Source organism: Candida dubliniensis, chromosome 3 (assembly GCF_000026945.1).
Source record: "Candida dubliniensis CD36 chromosome 3, complete sequence".
NCBI lineage: Eukaryota > Fungi > Ascomycota > Pichiomycetes > Serinales > Debaryomycetaceae > Candida > Candida dubliniensis.
In genome coordinates this window covers 224,722-242,598 of record NC_012862.1, presented here as the reverse complement: position 1 = coordinate 242,598, position 17,877 = coordinate 224,722, and the positions used below count along the sequence as shown (strand labels likewise).

At 28.4% G+C, this 17,877-nt stretch overlaps 7 protein-coding genes across 7 annotated transcripts; 3 read left to right on the top strand and 4 right to left on the bottom strand. All coding sequences in view use genetic code 12, as the record gives it.

The window, feature by feature from the left end:
- Positions 1 to 118: 118 nt before the first annotated feature.
- CD36_81060 (1-phosphatidylinositol-4-phosphate kinase, putative) lies at positions 119 to 2,386 on the bottom strand (the record flags this gene model as incomplete). Its single annotated transcript, XM_002419007.1, has 1 exon — positions 119 to 2,386. The coding sequence occupies one exon, from the start codon at positions 2,384 to 2,386 to the stop codon at positions 119 to 121; it is 2,268 nt and encodes a 755-aa protein (XP_002419052.1).
- A 2,594-nt stretch (positions 2,387 to 4,980) lies between these two features.
- CD36_81050 (Actin Patches Distal protein 1 homologue, putative) lies at positions 4,981 to 5,919 on the top strand (the record flags this gene model as incomplete). Its single annotated transcript, XM_002419006.1, has 1 exon — positions 4,981 to 5,919. One exon carries the CDS (start codon positions 4,981 to 4,983, stop codon positions 5,917 to 5,919), a length of 939 nt encoding a protein of 312 aa, XP_002419051.1.
- A 104-nt stretch (positions 5,920 to 6,023) lies between these two features.
- On the bottom strand, positions 6,024 to 7,250 carry CD36_81040 (protein disulfide-isomerase precursor, putative; the record flags this gene model as incomplete). Its single annotated transcript, XM_002419005.1, has 1 exon — positions 6,024 to 7,250. One exon carries the CDS (start codon positions 7,248 to 7,250, stop codon positions 6,024 to 6,026), a length of 1,227 nt encoding a protein of 408 aa, XP_002419050.1.
- Positions 7,251 to 8,699: 1,449 nt separating this feature from the next.
- On the top strand, positions 8,700 to 11,438 carry CD36_81030 (conserved hypothetical protein; the record flags this gene model as incomplete). Its single annotated transcript, XM_002419004.1, has 1 exon — positions 8,700 to 11,438. One exon carries the CDS (start codon positions 8,700 to 8,702, stop codon positions 11,436 to 11,438), a length of 2,739 nt encoding a protein of 912 aa, XP_002419049.1.
- A 361-nt stretch (positions 11,439 to 11,799) lies between these two features.
- On the bottom strand, positions 11,800 to 12,864 carry CD36_81020 (methyltransferase, putative; the record flags this gene model as incomplete). Its single annotated transcript, XM_002419003.1, has 1 exon — positions 11,800 to 12,864. The coding sequence occupies one exon, from the start codon at positions 12,862 to 12,864 to the stop codon at positions 11,800 to 11,802; it is 1,065 nt and encodes a 354-aa protein (XP_002419048.1).
- Positions 12,865 to 13,107: 243 nt separating this feature from the next.
- On the top strand, positions 13,108 to 15,318 carry CD36_81010 (conserved hypothetical protein; the record flags this gene model as incomplete). Its single annotated transcript, XM_002419002.1, has 1 exon — positions 13,108 to 15,318. One exon carries the CDS (start codon positions 13,108 to 13,110, stop codon positions 15,316 to 15,318), a length of 2,211 nt encoding a protein of 736 aa, XP_002419047.1.
- Positions 15,319 to 15,388: 70 nt separating this feature from the next.
- On the bottom strand, positions 15,389 to 16,081 carry CD36_81000 (conserved hypothetical protein; the record flags this gene model as incomplete). Its single annotated transcript, XM_002419001.1, has 1 exon — positions 15,389 to 16,081. One exon carries the CDS (start codon positions 16,079 to 16,081, stop codon positions 15,389 to 15,391), a length of 693 nt encoding a protein of 230 aa, XP_002419046.1.
- Positions 16,082 to 17,877: the final 1,796 nt, after the last annotated feature.

The window sequence follows — 17,877 nt, the reverse complement described above, 5'->3', positions numbered from 1 at the left end:
TTAGTATACCCCCTCCCAATAGCATTAGTTATAAATATTACTTAACAATGCTAATTAGAAGACAAACTAGTGTAGGAAACATTGTGCCCCCATCCCTACTTTCTTTTTTTTTCTCCTTCTAATTCCGTTTCTTTTTCAATTGAGTTGTACCTTTTTTTATAAATTCTAAAAATCTATCACCATATTCTTTCGCAGGAACCGCCAGGATTGTTTGTCTTGGATGACTTAAACTTCTCCAACATGTTTCTAATCTTTTTTTCAAAGAATAATTTGTTAAACAATCAATAATACCAAGATAATAAATCTCTGATGTTGGAATATTTTCTTCATTAGTAGCACGAATTCCTCCATCATGTCCATAAAATACATATTTAGATCGACCAGGAAATACATCATTTGGTAAATCTTGTTGACGATCTAAATCTCTTGGATTAGTATTTATAAGTGCTCGTTTATCAAATGATTTAGGTTCAAAAACTGATAATTGTTTTTCAATATCAGCACTATTACCTTTTTTAACATCATGAATCCCTAATAATAATGAATAATCCATTACATTGACTTTTTGTAATAATTTTACATCTGATTCTAATTGTTTAAAAAAAATATGACGTTTTTCAGGACCAAATTGAATTTTTTGATTTCTTTCTAACCAATTAAGATCTTTTAATGTATGTTTTGATATTTCTTTTTCATCCCATTCAGAAAATACACTAGTTTTTCTACCCCATGTTGAACCTTTTAAATCATATTTAATATGTATATCACGATGAGGTGGGAATAAATTATTCATAACAACAAAATGTACTTTACGACTACCACCACCAAATAATGGCATTTTCACTCGATGTAATCCATAAAATTGTGATATTAATGTATTAGGATTATCTTTAACATGATGATGATAATCTTTCAACATTCTTAATAATTGTTTATGTTCAGAATGATGAATGGTTTTAATAATAAATCGGAAATCTCTTGAATAATAAAAAAATGACCCTGATTTCCCTGGTGATCCTAATTCTGATAATATATATTTCCCAGTAATTGATACTAAATAATCAGCTGGATCAATACCAAAGATTTGTCTCAATTCTCGAAATACTTCAGGACAATAATCTTTAAATTTAAAATCATATTTAGAACTAGGAGTTAATTCACTACCATCAAAATTAAATGATAATTTTTTAGTTGCAGTAAAATCTTCATCAGTTAATTTTCTCATTACTCCAGAACATCTAGAAACTGCTACTCTTATACCAGTTAACATATTATATGCCATGACAAAATTTTCATGACCTTCACTGATTTTGTTCCCCACCAAAACTTTATCTTCTTCAGTTGGTCTTTTCTTCATATGTCGTTTTAATAAAATTGAATCTCTCATTCGTTGAATTTCATGAGTTGAACTTATAGGTAAAGCTCGTGGTGAACCAGTGCCACCAAATGTACTTCTATTGGTTGGTCTATCTATATTTATTGAATGTCGAGTCAAAGCAATGGCAGAATCGGTTCTTGAAGTGAGTTTTTGTAATTTTGATGATCCAACTTGGACATCAAAACTTCTTCTCGGTATTAAAGGCATAGGTGAAGTATGTCTTCGAATACTTTTCGGTGTTTCAGTTGTTGTTGAATTGGTTATAGTTTTTTGGGGTATCAAAATAGGGTCAGTAATTGGTTGAGGTTGTGGTTGTGGTTTAGTCTTATTATTAGTCTCCAGAAGTTGACTTTCATGATTGTTACTACTTGGTTTGTGTAAAGGGTCAATGTCAAATGATGAACGATGATTATTTATTTTAAGATTAAATTGATAACCAGTATCGGAGGGTGGTAATGTTGATTTAGAATCATTGTGATCAAGTGATGATGGAGTTGTTTCATGTGTATAATTTGAATTTGTTTCTGATCTAGTACCTTTAAAAGATGTTGGTGTTGATGGAGAGCAATGATTATCATTATCATTGTTGTTGTTGTTGTTGTTGTTGATATTGTTGTTAGTATTGCTTGATTGTTCAATTGGATTCCCTTCTTGGGCTTGTACTTGTTTTTCTTCTTCTTCTTCTTGCCGCTGAAGTAGATTTTCTGATGTTAATAGAGGTAATTTTATAGTTAATTCATCATCTGATGGTTGTGTTTGAAATGGAGTAGAAGAGGATGAGTTTTTATCACTCTTGGATGAATTATTATGGAAATGGTCCAGAGGGGGGCGTGGTGATGGACCAATTGTGGATAACATATTTGATGACAAGGATTGTTGTTGTTGTTGCTCTTCCAGTAGAATGTTTAATGTATCTGATGTATCCTTAGATTGATTTAGTGACTGTGAAGATGTAGAATTTTTAGATTTGAATTTGAATGTTTGTGAAATTGACGATATTTGTAACATAAATTTATAACAAAAAGTTGACGAAAGTCTATTTTGTCTTTCAGTTTCTGTTTCTCTCTCTCTGTCTCTCTCTCTCTTTGTTCTTTATTGCTTTTCTTTTGGTTTAACCCTAATTTTCTTAAGAAAAATAAAAATAAAAAAAAAAGGACAAAGGAAAACAATGGAAGGAAACAATGAAGGAGAAGAAAATATAATAAATCTTTCTCGGTAGTAATTTCAACTAAAAAGATGAAGCTGGTGGTTAGGTGGTTAGGTGGTGGTGGTGGTGGTGGTGGTTAATAATGTTGATATATCCAATAAGATTATATAATATTAATGATTGTTGTATATGAAAGGTATTTACTGATGGGTTGTACTAGAGAAAGTACTAACAAAACGAATGGGGTATAATGAAGGACTAATGGTTTAGAATGATGAAAGATCAGTAGTGGCAGTAGCAGATTGATAAAGAAGAAGAAGAAGAAGAAGAAGAATGGATTGATTGGTTGGTTGATTGGTTGTAAATATATTTAAATTAAGAAGAATTTTTTTTTTTTTTTACAACACAAATGAATAACAAAATGAGATACAAGTTGAAATTGAAATTGAAATTGAAATTCTTCTCTTTATTTTTTTTTTTTGGAAATCACCGCACGCACCCACGCACGCACACACACAGACTCATACACTTTACATTTTATCTTCCCTATTCATCCGTTACTGTGTATCTTTCTATATACTTTAGATTTAAAAGCATTAACATTTGTAAGTATTGCTATTGCTGTATATGTTTATGTAATTAGTTATTCCTATATACATCATCATTATTGGTTGATTGATTGATTGATTATTATTTTTCTTTTTTTTCGGTTCTGGTGATGATGATGGTGATGGTGGCTGTACTCGCAGATAAAAGTGATGACGGGTTAAATCCGTGCTTACAATTATCCGTTTTTTTTTTTTGGTTTTTTTATCCTTCCTTCCTCCTCTAAAGATTGGTTGATTTATTTTATAACCATCTTGTTTGTTTGATTAATGAGAAATAGATGAAGGTTAGGTTATTAAGCGATTTCAATAATTAATTGACTACTATTGAATAATTGTCAAGAAAAAAAAAATTTCTTGATGGGGTGGCTTCTTTATTTTTTTTGGGGCCGTATCTGCTGCTGCTGCTGGTACCCACCCACACCCGGCCGCCCGCCCTTTCCTCATCTCTCCGCCACTATCCGCACCCCCCTCACTTTTCACTTTTTCTCTCTTCCACCCTCCACCCCAGCCATTCTTGGTAAAACTTGAATCCATTTTTGAAACAATTTATTTTATTAGGTTAATTCTTCAACGCTTTTTCAATATAATCATTGTTATATAAACCCTAGTTGATCAATCAATTACCAATAATAATAATAATAATGATAATACTTATTCTTTCAATGTTCAATGTTCAATGTTGAATTTATTAAAAGCCTGACGCGTAAATTGAAAATTAAATTTAGTTTTATTTCCTTAAACCGTAACCGTAACCGTAACCGTAACTGTAACTGTAACTGTAACAGTAACCCGTATAAATTAATAAACTGTTTTATTACATATAATCAACGGGGAATTCCATTCCATTTTATCAGAGTAACAACAACAATCAGTGACCATCCTAATTAATAAATAATATTGACTATTATATTATAATACATAGGTTATGGATAAATGAGTGTAGTAGTAATACTAGACGTTTGAGTAGAGGAGGGCAAAACAACCATATATAATTAACAAGGGTAGTAATTTTAGATTGATAATCGTTATATGTGGTTTGTTTGTTGTTGGTTGTTGTATTGACAATATTTTTTTTTTCTTAAAAAAGAAAAAGAAAGAAAAAAAGAAAGAAGAAGAAAACCTTTTGTTTGTTTGTGGTATTCAAATAAACAACTCTTGACTATGTAATATCTTACTAATCATAATATTATACAATAGACTATTATAGAATTTAATGATGGGATGATATAAACTTTATTTATAGAAAAAAAAAAAGAAAGAGATATGGTTGCAAAAAAGAAAAGCATCACCAATTATTGTTTTGAAGATATAAGCGGGAGGGAGTGGGGGGGGGATTATAGTCAGTCTATGGCTTGTGGTTTAAACTACTGTTCAATAATACTGTTGTCACGTGACAGTTATTTTTCTTTTGTTGTTGTGAGGTTTAAAAAGAAATGAGAAATTCGGATAACGATCCGATTCTTTCCAATAATTTGTGGCACAATTATTATTATTATTATTATTATTATTCCCGAAGAACGAAAAAAAAAGAAATTAATTAACTAAGTAAAGAAAATTTGTATCAAATGTCATCGGATTATATACCACAAGGAGAATAAGGCGCAAATTAAAAATAAAAATAAAAGAAACAATACCCTCTTCTATTTTCAATTATCTTGACTAAGATTACAAATACAATCTCCCAAATTAAAAAAAAAAATTAAAAAAAAAATTAAAAAAAAAAAAAATAGTTGACCACCAGAAGAAGTAGTAGTTGTTAGATAGTTTATATTACTTTCTTTTCTTTTCTTTTACTTCCTTTTACTTCCTTTTTTTTTATTTTACTTCTGGTGTAACTCCCAATTAATATGAATATTGTCAAAAATTTATTCAAAGGAAATCAAACTACTACTGATAAAGAAATCCAAGATAAAGGATTTGAAATTAGTCAATGTTCCGAAACTTGTGAATCATGTAGTAGTAAATTCCCTAAAAGTTTAAAATTTGAAGGTGAAGGTACACCACTTTGGAATACTACTAAACCTTATGGAATGCATATTATTATTGCTACGGGTAAAAAAGATTGGTCTCATGATGCCATTAATGAAGATGGTAAAAACAAACATACCCTAAAATATAAAATTGGGAAATGGGCTGAAGAGAATACAAATTCTTCTTCTTCCTCTTCTTCTTCTTCTTCTTCTTCTTCATTGGGGACTATAAAAGTTAATGTATCATCAATGGGATCAGATGATTTATATATTAATGAAAATTATAAATTAGAAAAACAAGGTGATTTATTAATTCTACCTTATTTTTTAAATATTAAAGGAATTACAATTGATGAAGTTGAACCTATTTTAAATGAATTAAAATCATTATTATTAATTAATAAACATGATACCACTATTGAAGAAATCACGTCTAAAATACCGAAAATATCACCAAATTTGAATCAAAGTTTTGTATTTTTTTGTTCTCATACTACTAGAGATAAACGATGTGGTATAACTGCTCCTATTATGAAACGAGAAATGGATAATTATTTGGAAGAATTAGATTTAAAAAGAAATTTTGGTGATAATCGTCCAAATGGAATTCAAACTGAATTTATTAATCATATAGGTGGTCATAAATATGCTGCTAATGTGATTATTTATTTAAAAAAACTGGGGAAAAATATTTGGTTAGGTCTTTGTAAACCAAATAATATTAAACCAATTGTTGATGAATGTATTCTTGGTGATGGGAGAATTTGGCCTGATAAAGTTAGATTAATACAAAAATTTGATCCCATAGAATGGTAGAATGATAGAATATAGAACTATATTTTTGTATGTATATATATATATATATATATTGTTTTGTTTATTGTATGTTTTCTTTTCTTTCTTTCTTTCTTTCTTTCTTTCTATAATAACAGTTTAAGAATGTTTGCTCTTTTAGTTAAAGAATCTATAGTGATTCCATTTAATTTATCAATATCATTTTGTAAAATATTATTAATTCTTGATAATTCGATTGGGATATATTCTTTAGCATTAATTAATTTTTCATAATATTCAACATCATCACCACCACTACTACCACTACCACTACCACTACCACCACCACTAGTAGTAGTAGTTTTAAATTTTTCCAATTGATCATATATTTCCAATTCATCACCATCATCATTATGGTCATGGTCATCACTATTAAAATTTTTAATTAATTGACTAATTTCTTTAATAATTCCAGCATCATTATTTAAATTTCCTTGAGAATCCCTATTTAATCCTGTGAATTTATTAATATCATTCAAAAGATTATAGAAATTTTTTTTCCCTTTATAAACTAATGGTGTTTGTAAATCATCATCACCATTACCATTTCGTCTGAAAAATAACACCGTTGGTAAATCTTGAATATTATAACGTTCATCAATTGAATTATCTTTATATTGATCAATAATTAAATGACCAATCATAATTTTATTATCATCAATATCACGAATATAAACTTCATTAGCTAATTTATCTAATGCTGGATCTAATTCTTGACAATATTTACACCATGATGCTCCAAATGATACAATAGATATTGGTGATTGTGATATTTTTTCATCAAAATTATCTGGTGTCAATTCAATCAATTTGTTATTAGTCTGTTCAACTACACCATTTACATTACTACTACTTTCTTTCTCCTCAATATTGTTAACAGCCCCTTTTTCTGACTCATTTTTTAATCTAATCCCACTCAATTGTTGAATAAAATTACTTAAACTATTCAAATCTCTAATTCCATCAAATTCAATTTTTTTTTCACCATCATCATAAAAAAATAATAATGTTGGATATCCAATATCAACATATTTTTTACTCATTTTTTTCCCATCTTTATCACCATTAATTTTAATTATTTGTATTTCAGGATAATCAATAAATAATTCACTTAATTCATCTATAATGGGAGAAATTTTTTTACAATGACGACACCAATCAGCATAAAAATCAACAAATGAAAATTTCCCAGGTGTTTTTATCAATGATTGTAAATTATTATCATTTGCTTGAATTATATTTGATGTTGTATATGATAATACCAAAGATGTGGAAAAAAAATATAATAATAATGTTGTTGATAGAAGTTTCATATTCACAATTGATATATATATATATATATATATATATATAGAGCGGTGCTTTATTAATTAAGGGTTGAAAAGTTGATGTCTCTCTCTCTGTCTCTCTTTTTCCTTTGAAGGTGTGTTGGTTTGGTTGAGACACTATAATAAATTTCTTATTTTTATTTTATCTTTTTTTTTTTTTTTTGTGTCAATTTACACGCACTCTTTCCCAAGCTCATCACGTGATCCACGCCAACAACAACAACAACAACAACAACAACAACAACAAGGTATTAATTAATTTAATCAACGTAAATTGAATATACTATATAATCTTAGTTGAATTAAGGTATATTAGATGTGAATGGATTTGTATTTTTGCGGTTAAGAACAAAAGAATATGAATATTATTTTTTTTTTTTTGGTTAAAAAAAATTTGTGTTGAAATTTATACCAAAAATAAAGGTCAACTATAAACTACACTTTCTCTTAATCAAATAAACATAGATTTAAAACAGCCCTCATATATTTTAGAAAATTCAACTATTAGAACAACCTTTAACTGCGTTTTTGAACAATATTATCTTATCAATCCATTAATATAATTTGTGTGCTTAAAGTATTGCAATGTGTAAAAAACTTATACTCAACTCAACTCAACTCAACCGATAACAATTTTGTGTAATGAGAGTTATACATTTTAAGGGGGGGGGGGGGGGCGGGGGCGGGGCGGGGGAAGAGAGGGAACTCATCTACTATTACTACTACAACACCGCCACAGTTCTACAATACCAGCACCGTTTGGTCGGGAATTCCAATAGATAGAAGTGGTAGTGGTAAGATCAAAAGAAGATTGGTTAATAATATATATATATATATATATATTGTGTATAAGAGCAATAATTAGCATTAGCAAACAAACGATAACGATAACATGAAGAAACTTGTGGACTAAAGAAGAAGAAGGACTAAAAAATTAATGTGGAGAGAGAGAGAGAGAGAGAGAGAGAGAGAGAGATAAAATTAAATGGTAGTAGTAGTAATTACTTACTGATAAAAGCAATTCAGATAAACCACAAACAATCTTAAACAAGTTATATACACTGTTTATATAACTGATAATTGTTAATCAAATCATTACAGTGTAAACTCATAACTAATTGAGCTATATATATATATAAGTGAAAGTAGAAGCTCCTTAATCGGGTGAAATTATTATTATTTCAATTAAAAACTCTCACTCACTCACTCACTCACTCCAATTCCACCAACAACAACAATTAATAAAATTAACAATTGATAGTGTTATAACCTCCTCCCCCCTCCTCCTCCCTATTTTTTCTCTTTCTTTTCTTTTCTTATTTCAACTTTGCCACTGAAATTTAATTTCTTTACTTTACTTTACTTTCTTTCTTCTTTTATTCTTCTTTTATTCTTCATTCTTTCTTCATTTCTTCCTTTCTTATCTTCACAATAATGCCTTCTCAAAATCATAATCGTGAAGTTATTATTAAACTTTCTATCACTAGAACCCATAATACCCCTCCTGATTCCACAACCACCACCACAACACCTACCACCACCACCAATCGTATTGAAAAAACTATCTGTGTTAGAAGGGAATTATTCACTAAAATCAAATCTAAACCAGCTTTAACTGAATTCTTAAATAAACAATTACCTGGTTATTTATCTAATGATGATAATTATCTTGTTTATACTCGTAAATCAAAACGGAATAAAGATTTTGTTTCATTACTAACTGATGACGATTTTAAATCCCTTGCCAGAAGTTTGAAAGTTAAAAATCATGTCAAATTAAATGTTATTGATACTTCAACACCTCCTAAAGTGAATAATACTAACCAGGAGAACAATAACAATAACAATAACAACAACAAGAACAACAACCAACAATATGGTTATACTTATACTGGTACCACATACAAATCAGGTAAATCACCATCGATTGATTTTGGTAATTTACGTGATGCTTTGATTGATGCTGCATATGATCATTTTAAAGAAATCTTTAATGAATTCTCTAATGGATTGAAAAAAGAAATGGCTTCAACAACAACAACAACAGCTACCACTTCCACGTCCAATACTAAAGAATCACCTCCAGCCCCTATTTCAACTCCAGCTGAACCTGTTGTTGAAGAACCTAAGGTTGAAACCAAAACTGAAACTGAATCAAAGGCTGAACCTGAAGTTGAAACTGATTCATCTCCTATTCATCCAAATATTTGTTGTGATGTCTGTCATCCTTATGATTTTGTCCCACTTAAAGGTATTAGATATAATTGTCTTGTTTGTTCAAATTTTGATTTATGTTCAAAATGTGAAGCTAAACAACACATTGAAAAACTTGAATTTGGATCACATTCATATTTACATCCAATGGCTAAGATTAGTTATCCAACCATGTCCAGTACCAGTACCAGAGCTGGTTTTGGTCATGGCAACCACTTTAGTAGAGTTGGTAACAATTGTGGATTTGCTAGTACTGGTGGTATTGGTGGTATTGGTGGTGGTCGCGGACACGGACACCACCATCAACAACAATGGACAGCAAACGATATTGTATATGATATCCCATTAGAGAATTGTAATGCTGATACTAAACGTAAATTGGAAGAATTATTAAAACTGAAAGGTTTTGAAAGATTTATTAAAGATGTTGAACATTATATTTCCAATTCAGAACGTTATGAAAAATTATGTGCTATGATGGATTTTGAAGAAGAAGAAGATGAAGAAGTTAAATATCTTATCTTAATGAGTGCTCTTGAATATGCAAATAATGAATTTAATGAAGAAGAATTAATTGCTTCATTTAATCAATCTACTACTACTACTGATAAAGAACTGGAAGAGTTGACATCACTGGAACCACCACAAGAACAACAACAACAACAACAACAACAACAGCAACAACCTGAATCTGAATCTGAATCTGAATCTGGTGTACTTAACGCTGAAGGAGATGTTATTGCTAGACCTAAAAATTTTGGTGGTAATGTTTCTCAAATTATTTCTTTACAATTGATTAACAATACTAATGAAACAATTCAAGGTGGTGAATTATTATTTGAATTTTTCAATCAAGATCAAACTATCCCCGTTACAGTTAAAAATGCTAGTGATATTAAACCGGGAAGAGTTAAATATTATCATTTAGGTAAAATCCCTGAAGATTTTAAAAAGACCGATGATAATAATAATAATAATAATAATAATAATAATAATAATAATAATGTACAGTTGAGAATTACGTCACCTAATGCAGTATTATTAGGTGATTATAAATTCAATAATGATTCAATGTTAAAATTGCAAGTAATTAAAACTGGATCCAATTCAACCACTACTACTTCTGTAATCAGTGGTTCAACTTTACAACAACAAGAAGAAGAAGAAGACTTATTAGTTTTACAACCAAATGATGAAGTTCAAGTCACTTTAGTTCCTAAATCAAGTACTTTAGCTCAAGCTATCATTACTAATAAATCCCATAAAGCAATTGATTGTAATAATTTAAAACTTGAAATTATCAATTGTTTTGATAAACCAGTTTCATCAATTACTATCCATAAAAAACATAGTATTATGCCGGGGAAAACTGCTAAATTTAATTTCACTTTAATTAATACTCATACAAAATATCCATTTAAATTTATTTTACAAAATGATTATAATATTGCTAGTTGTGATATGACTAAAGATGATATGTCAGGTAATTTAGTATTTGAAGAGAATTGTTGTCCTATGGAAATTGATGAAAGAGAAACTAATTCCCCTTCCTCTTGTTCTTCTTCTTCTGGTACAGAATCGATTATCGATGATGATGATGATGATGATGATGATGATGATGATGATGATGATAATAAGAATAATGAAGAAGAAGAAGAAGAAATGGGTGGTACATCTGGTGAATTTTCTTCAGGTTCAATTCATTCAATTGTTTTACCATCACTTCCAAAAGAAAGTTTTATTGCCACTTCACGTTATTTCGATGCTAATAGTGATGTAACAAATGAACAAGGTGTTAAAGATAAGGACATCCCAATAAACGCCGATGTTGATGCCGATGTTGATGTCGAGGCCGAGGCCAGTACTGATGAAGATTATGATATTATTAGTGGTGCAGAAGAAGAAGATCCAGTATCTGATTTTGAAGTTTTATCAGCTGTCAGTACTAATAATCAATAATTAGGTAGGGAAGAGGAAGAGGAAGAGGAAGGGAAGGGAAGTTTGTCTTTATCTGATTGATTACTACTTTTTTTTAGTTTTGATTTTTTTTTTTTTTTTTTATTTCCCTTTTATTATTATTTGATCATTGAATGATTAGTTTATTCTTTTTTACTATTTTTATGGATTTCTATAGGTCTTTTATTTTTTTTTTAATAATTTTAACTCTATTATATTGTTACGTTGGTAGGTTGGTAGGTTGGTAGGTTGGTAGGTTGGTAGGGAATATATATATTATCTTGTTTCTTGTGAATTATTATTATCTACAAAATTCTATCAATTACACAAAGAAAAGGAAAAGGAAAGGAATGTTCTTCTTCCATTAATTCTTCCAACCAATGAAAAAAATTACTGAAAAAGTAGCAGGTAATCCATGTTCATCACCATGAAGACTTTTATAAATTTGATCAGCAGCAATTAAAACATCTCTATCCAAATAATTTCGACTTATTAAACCATTATTTTCTCCCATAATTTGTAAATCTTCACAAACATTAATAATATTAGGATATCCATTAACTATAATATCTTCAGAATCAATAGTTAACATAGAAAACCCTGCTTTAGTTAATAAGGACCCTATATCATTTAAATGAATTAAAGGACTAACTCTTGGTGATATTCCACCTTTACGTTCTAATTCTGCTAATTGTAATGAAGTTCTTAATTCATATAATGTATCACCACCAAATAAAGTTGCCATGAAAAATCCATCTTTTTTCAAAATTCGATGAATATTGGTCAAAACTTTAGGTAAATCATTAATCCAATGTAAACTTAAATTAGATATAATAGCATCATATTGATTATCATTTTTGAATATTTCATGATTAAATGTTTCTTCATCATCACCAACACATCGAGTAATTTTCATGGAAGTATTACTCAATGTGGTGGTGGTTTCATTAACATCACGATATAATAAATCTTTCGAAGTATCAAACATGATTAAATTTTTAATTTTATTACGAACAATTTGTTTATCTTTATTCAATTGTTCAATTAATTTCACCTCCAATTCATCATCTTCATCATCACCATTTTTACCTTGTGGTGGTGGTGGAATTTTTGAATCTTTAATTAATTGATTTAAAAAATTCCCAGCATTACTACCAAAATCTAATAAATTATCCATTGGTCTAGTTATAAATGCTAATCTTTCAATAGTTTTAATGGCTATTTCATCACGAAGATAATCTTTTTTACGAGATAATTCAGGAGTTAATTTGGCATGTTTTGATCGTTGTAATAATTTCGTTGATTTATCGAAAACTTTAAATTGTGGTGGTTGAGAATTCTTGGTAGTGGTGGTTTTGGTGGTGGTGGAATTAGTAGATTTTTTAGCAGCAGTTGCTAGACTTCTAGTTATTGATATATATTTATTCATTAATGTGGTGGGGTTTTAATGGTTAATCAAAGAGGAGGAGGAGGAGGAGGAGTGGGTGATGACTTTGATATTTGAGTTCTCCCTTCAAAAAAACAATAGTTTTCTGGAGTTGAATTAATTTTTTTTTTTTCAATGGTTCGTAGAATGCATGAGTTGAACCATCTATTACTTACCTCCCCTTCCCCCTCCTCCTTCAACTTGAACAGTAGTTCAACGTCAAAAAGAAACTAGTCAACTTCAACTATGTTTAAGAATGCTATAATAACGATGAAAAACATTAGAAGTAAATTAAACCAATCATATAAATATAATGCCCAGTTCTTACGACTACAGCACAATTCAGCAATACTAAATCAACATCAACATCAACATCAACATCAACGTCAACGTCAACACCAATCAATTACTAATTCTACAGCTTCAAGTCCATTGAACTCACCAAAATTCAATTCCAATCATGTTAAAAGCTCACTACCTAACAACCACAATCATCTAGCATCGAAACAATTGACTAATATTAATGTGGATCAAATTCTACTGGATATTTCCAAATGTAATGATTATAATAATTTAACCAAATACATTTCTACAATTAACCATCAACAACATCTTAATTCTCAAAATTCAATTTTCCAACTATTAACCAAATGGATCAAATTTAATAATAAATTTAATAATAAATTACCTAGTTTTAATGCATTGAATGGGATTTTTGAATCTTTAATACGACAACATGAATTGATTACCACCACCACCACCACCACCACAACTAAAAATAGTAGTTATGTTTCAAATTTATTAATATTATATTTATATTTATATCGATTTAATCATCTGGCATTGAATATCCTTCCTTTAAATTTGGTTTGGTTACAATATGGTAATCCATTGATTTATAATGTTTATTTTTTAACATATTTGAAGAATTTATTTAATACAAATCAAAACCAATTATGTATAATTACATTAATTAATGAATTGAAAATTACTTTCCAAATTGATCAAGATATGGAGGAAATAAAGATATTAGAAAATTTACCTCGACTGATGATTTTATATATGATTGAAATGAAAAATTTTGATTCATTAAATTTCTTAATATCAAGATTTTTAATTCATAAAGTGATTATTGATAATGAATTATGGAATCTATTATTACAATTAGGATTAGAAAATAATAATTATCAACTAGTTACATTAGTTTATGATAATTATATAATGAAAGATTTTCATCAAGGGAAAATCACTCTTGATGATATAATTTTAAATACCAAATTATTATCGTCCCATAACTCAACTGTTGTTGACTTAAAATCATTTGGGGATTCATTAATTTTCCAAATTTTACATACTATATCTATGAATGGTGATATTAAAAGAACAGAAGAATTAATTACTAGTCATTTCATATATAAATCATTATCAAATATGGATCATGGATTAACTAAAGAACTTTGTATAAAAATTATTGAAAGTTATTGCTATAACAAGCCAGATAACATTAAATCGTTGTCATCGTCTAGTGTTTCTGATAATAGTGTGAAAGAAATATTGTCATTGATTGATGTTATTTTAGATAATCAAAAAAATCTTTCAAGTATTGATTTTTTTGAATGTATGAATTATAAATTCAAGAATTGGACTATAACTTCATCCAATGAAAACATGTCAGACTCACAACAACAACGACCACCACCACCACCACCACCACTACCACCACTACATGAAGAAGAAGAAGAATTACCATTATTACAGGGAAATAAAAATTTACATAATTCAAAATATGGTATCATATTAGCCAATTTATCAAATTTACATGAATTCATTAATATTCATATGAATTATATGGATGAAAATAATCATAAATTGGAAACTAAAACCATTTTTATTAATTGTTTATTAAATCATATTATGATTTTTTTGAATCATAGTGGAGTAGTTTCTTTATTGAAAAATTTACATTATTTAAAAGGTTCATCAATTATTACTAATAATTATTTAGATTCTATATCTTGGAGATTAATCATTAAATCATTATCTAATTCAACTTCGAAAAAATGTGGACGAATATATTATAATTATTTGAAATCAAGGCAAAAAGATATAGAAATAACTCCTTTGATGTATTCACAATTGATAATGACTTGTATAAATGATGATAGTAACGGTTATTATCATGATGTTTTGTTTTATATTATGGAATATTTCAAAGACTATTCTAAATTATCAGATGAAATTAAAGAAGTTTTGGAATATGGTGGTCAATTTGATATAAATGTGCAAAACTTATTAGATAATATAATTAATTGGCAAAATTCAAATAAAAATATTGAAACATTATTATCAAATTTAAAAGATATTCAATTACAACCCATTGAAAATCTCATAAAACGTCAATATTTAGAAAAATATGATTTACGAGATTCAGAAATTTTAATGAAAATATTTCAATAAACATCCTCATTGGTATATATATATATATATATATATATATATATATATAGTTCTTTATTTATTTATTTATTTATAATACAGAATTAATATCATCGGCATTAATATCAAATTTAATAATTGGAGGTTTAAAACGTAAATCTCTTTTAGAATTCTTATATTTTAATAATTGAATTAAAGAATTTTCTTGTAAAAAATCATCATCATCATCTTCTTCTTCTTCTTCAAATGAATTTATAGTGAATGAATTAGAACTAATTATAGTTGAATCAATAGCCATTCTTAATATATTATCAGCATGACAAGCCAAATTATCCAGTTTTTTATTTCTCAAAGGAACACTTGGTAATTGTTGTGGTAATTGTGGTGGTAATTGTGGGAGTTTTTTAATTGGTGTTGATTGATTAATATCAATAGTTTTAGAGTCACCCACTATATCATTTTCTTTATTATTTTCCAATTCTGATTTCACTTCATCATCATCATCATCATCATCTTTATGTGTTTCTCCTTCTTCTTCTTCTTCTTCTTCTTCATAACTTGGAAGACTTAATTGATAATTCTGGATTTTTTGTCTCAGTAATTTCAATATATCATTTAATGGATCTTGGAAAGTTTTTGTAGTAAATTGTTTAAAAATTGGTTGTTGTATTGTGATTGTGGTGCTGGTGGTGGTGGTGGTATGATTAGGAATATCAATATGTAAATCTAAATTAACAGTTGTAGGTACAAATTTTTGAGGAAATGAATAATCTATTGAATTCATTAATAATTGATAAGTGAATGAAGTAAAAGTAAAAGTAAAGAAACAAAAATAAAGAATGATATACCTTCTGGTGTTATATATTTTATATATTGTTATAAAGTGTTCTTGTACCTCCCAATATTTTTTGTTCTCTCCTTATTACATTTTGGGATTGTTTACATTATTACCAATTTGGGATATGTAATTGCAAAAAAAAAAAAATTGATCTACCATCAAAATCAACAACAACAACAGGACTACACCTTCATTTGAACATCTACAATCAGCAGATTCAACAAGACTAAACAACGATTAGATCAATTTTTTTTTTTTTTAATTGTAATACCATTTTGATTGTCTTGTTTATAAACTAACCAATCAATTCACGTAAAACAAACTACATCTACTACCTCAATAGAGTTGCAGGATAAACAATCCACTAAATAAGCAAAACAGTCTTTTTAACTCAATTCTATTATAGACAACTGGAAAGAATCTTTTTTTTCTTTGAAAGGAAGAAAGAAAGAAATGTTGTTGGAATATAATATAATATAATATAATATTGTTTATGCCAATTGCCTTAAGTGGACCAGTCACGTGACCAGACCGAGAAGCAAAGCTTATTGTTACTTTCTTTTCTTTTCTTTTCTTTTCTTACAAAAACGTGGTGGTAGTAGTAGTAGTAGTAGTTGCTTTATAACTACAATTATAATTGATCAATTTGATACCAATTTTATATTGGGAATATTTTTAATATTTGGATTGATATTTACATACCCTAAAGAAAACAATGTTACCATTGCATTATATATGCATAGTCCATCATCACCACCACTTCTATTTTCAAACCCCGATCAGCTGAATATCAACAACTACGATCCCTAATCCGTTTCTTTAACCGCCCCCCCTGTTTATCATTAATATCATTTAAACCTTTCAAATCAATCTATATCTCATTCTGTTTATTCTTTTGAGGTATATTTTGTTTTTGTTGTATGAATTTTTTATGTTGTTGTTGTAATTTTTCATTAGAATCATTACTATAATTATTATCCACTGGACAAGGAATTGCTGAATTTGCACCTACTAAAAGTACACATATAGCAAATGTAGAACTGAATAATGAATTAGTTAATCTATTTCTTTGAGTGGCTTTTATATATTGAAACATTGAAGAACTTTGAGTGGATTTTTTTTTTATGCAAATTAATGAATGGATGGAATATGAAATGGAAAAAAGTATGCTATAGTTGGTTATGTTATAAAAATGAATAATTATATAATTTGGTTTCCAACAAAAAAAAAAGGAAGAAGAAGTAAAAAAATTTTATGAATAATTATGATTACACTTCTGAACGTGTTAAATATCTTTCTTGTTGTTGTTGTTGTTGTTGTTGTTGTTGTTGTTGTTGTTGTTAGTTTATTCAATTTGCAATTGTTAGTTTGTTGTTTGGTTGAATTAATTCTTTTTTATTTTTTTCAGGATGGGGTGGTTTTCCATTAATATGCAGGAATTGGAATGATTTTCATCCAATCATATCATTGACGATTGCAAAAAAAAAAAAAAAAAACTTACCATACTTAATTAATATTATCATTCCTCCCCCCTCCCCCTCTCTTCCCTTGATTGTTCCTCATTGATAAGTTTATAAATGAAAGATGGATTGAATAATCAACAGAGTTGGAATTAGAGAGGTGTATTTCTTTATTTTGCTAGGTGTTGATGGATTGCTGGTGTTTGGTTGGCTGGTTGCGACTGGCAGAGATTTAACAGTCCAAGTAAAAAACTTTCTTTCCTTCAAAACATATCCAACTTC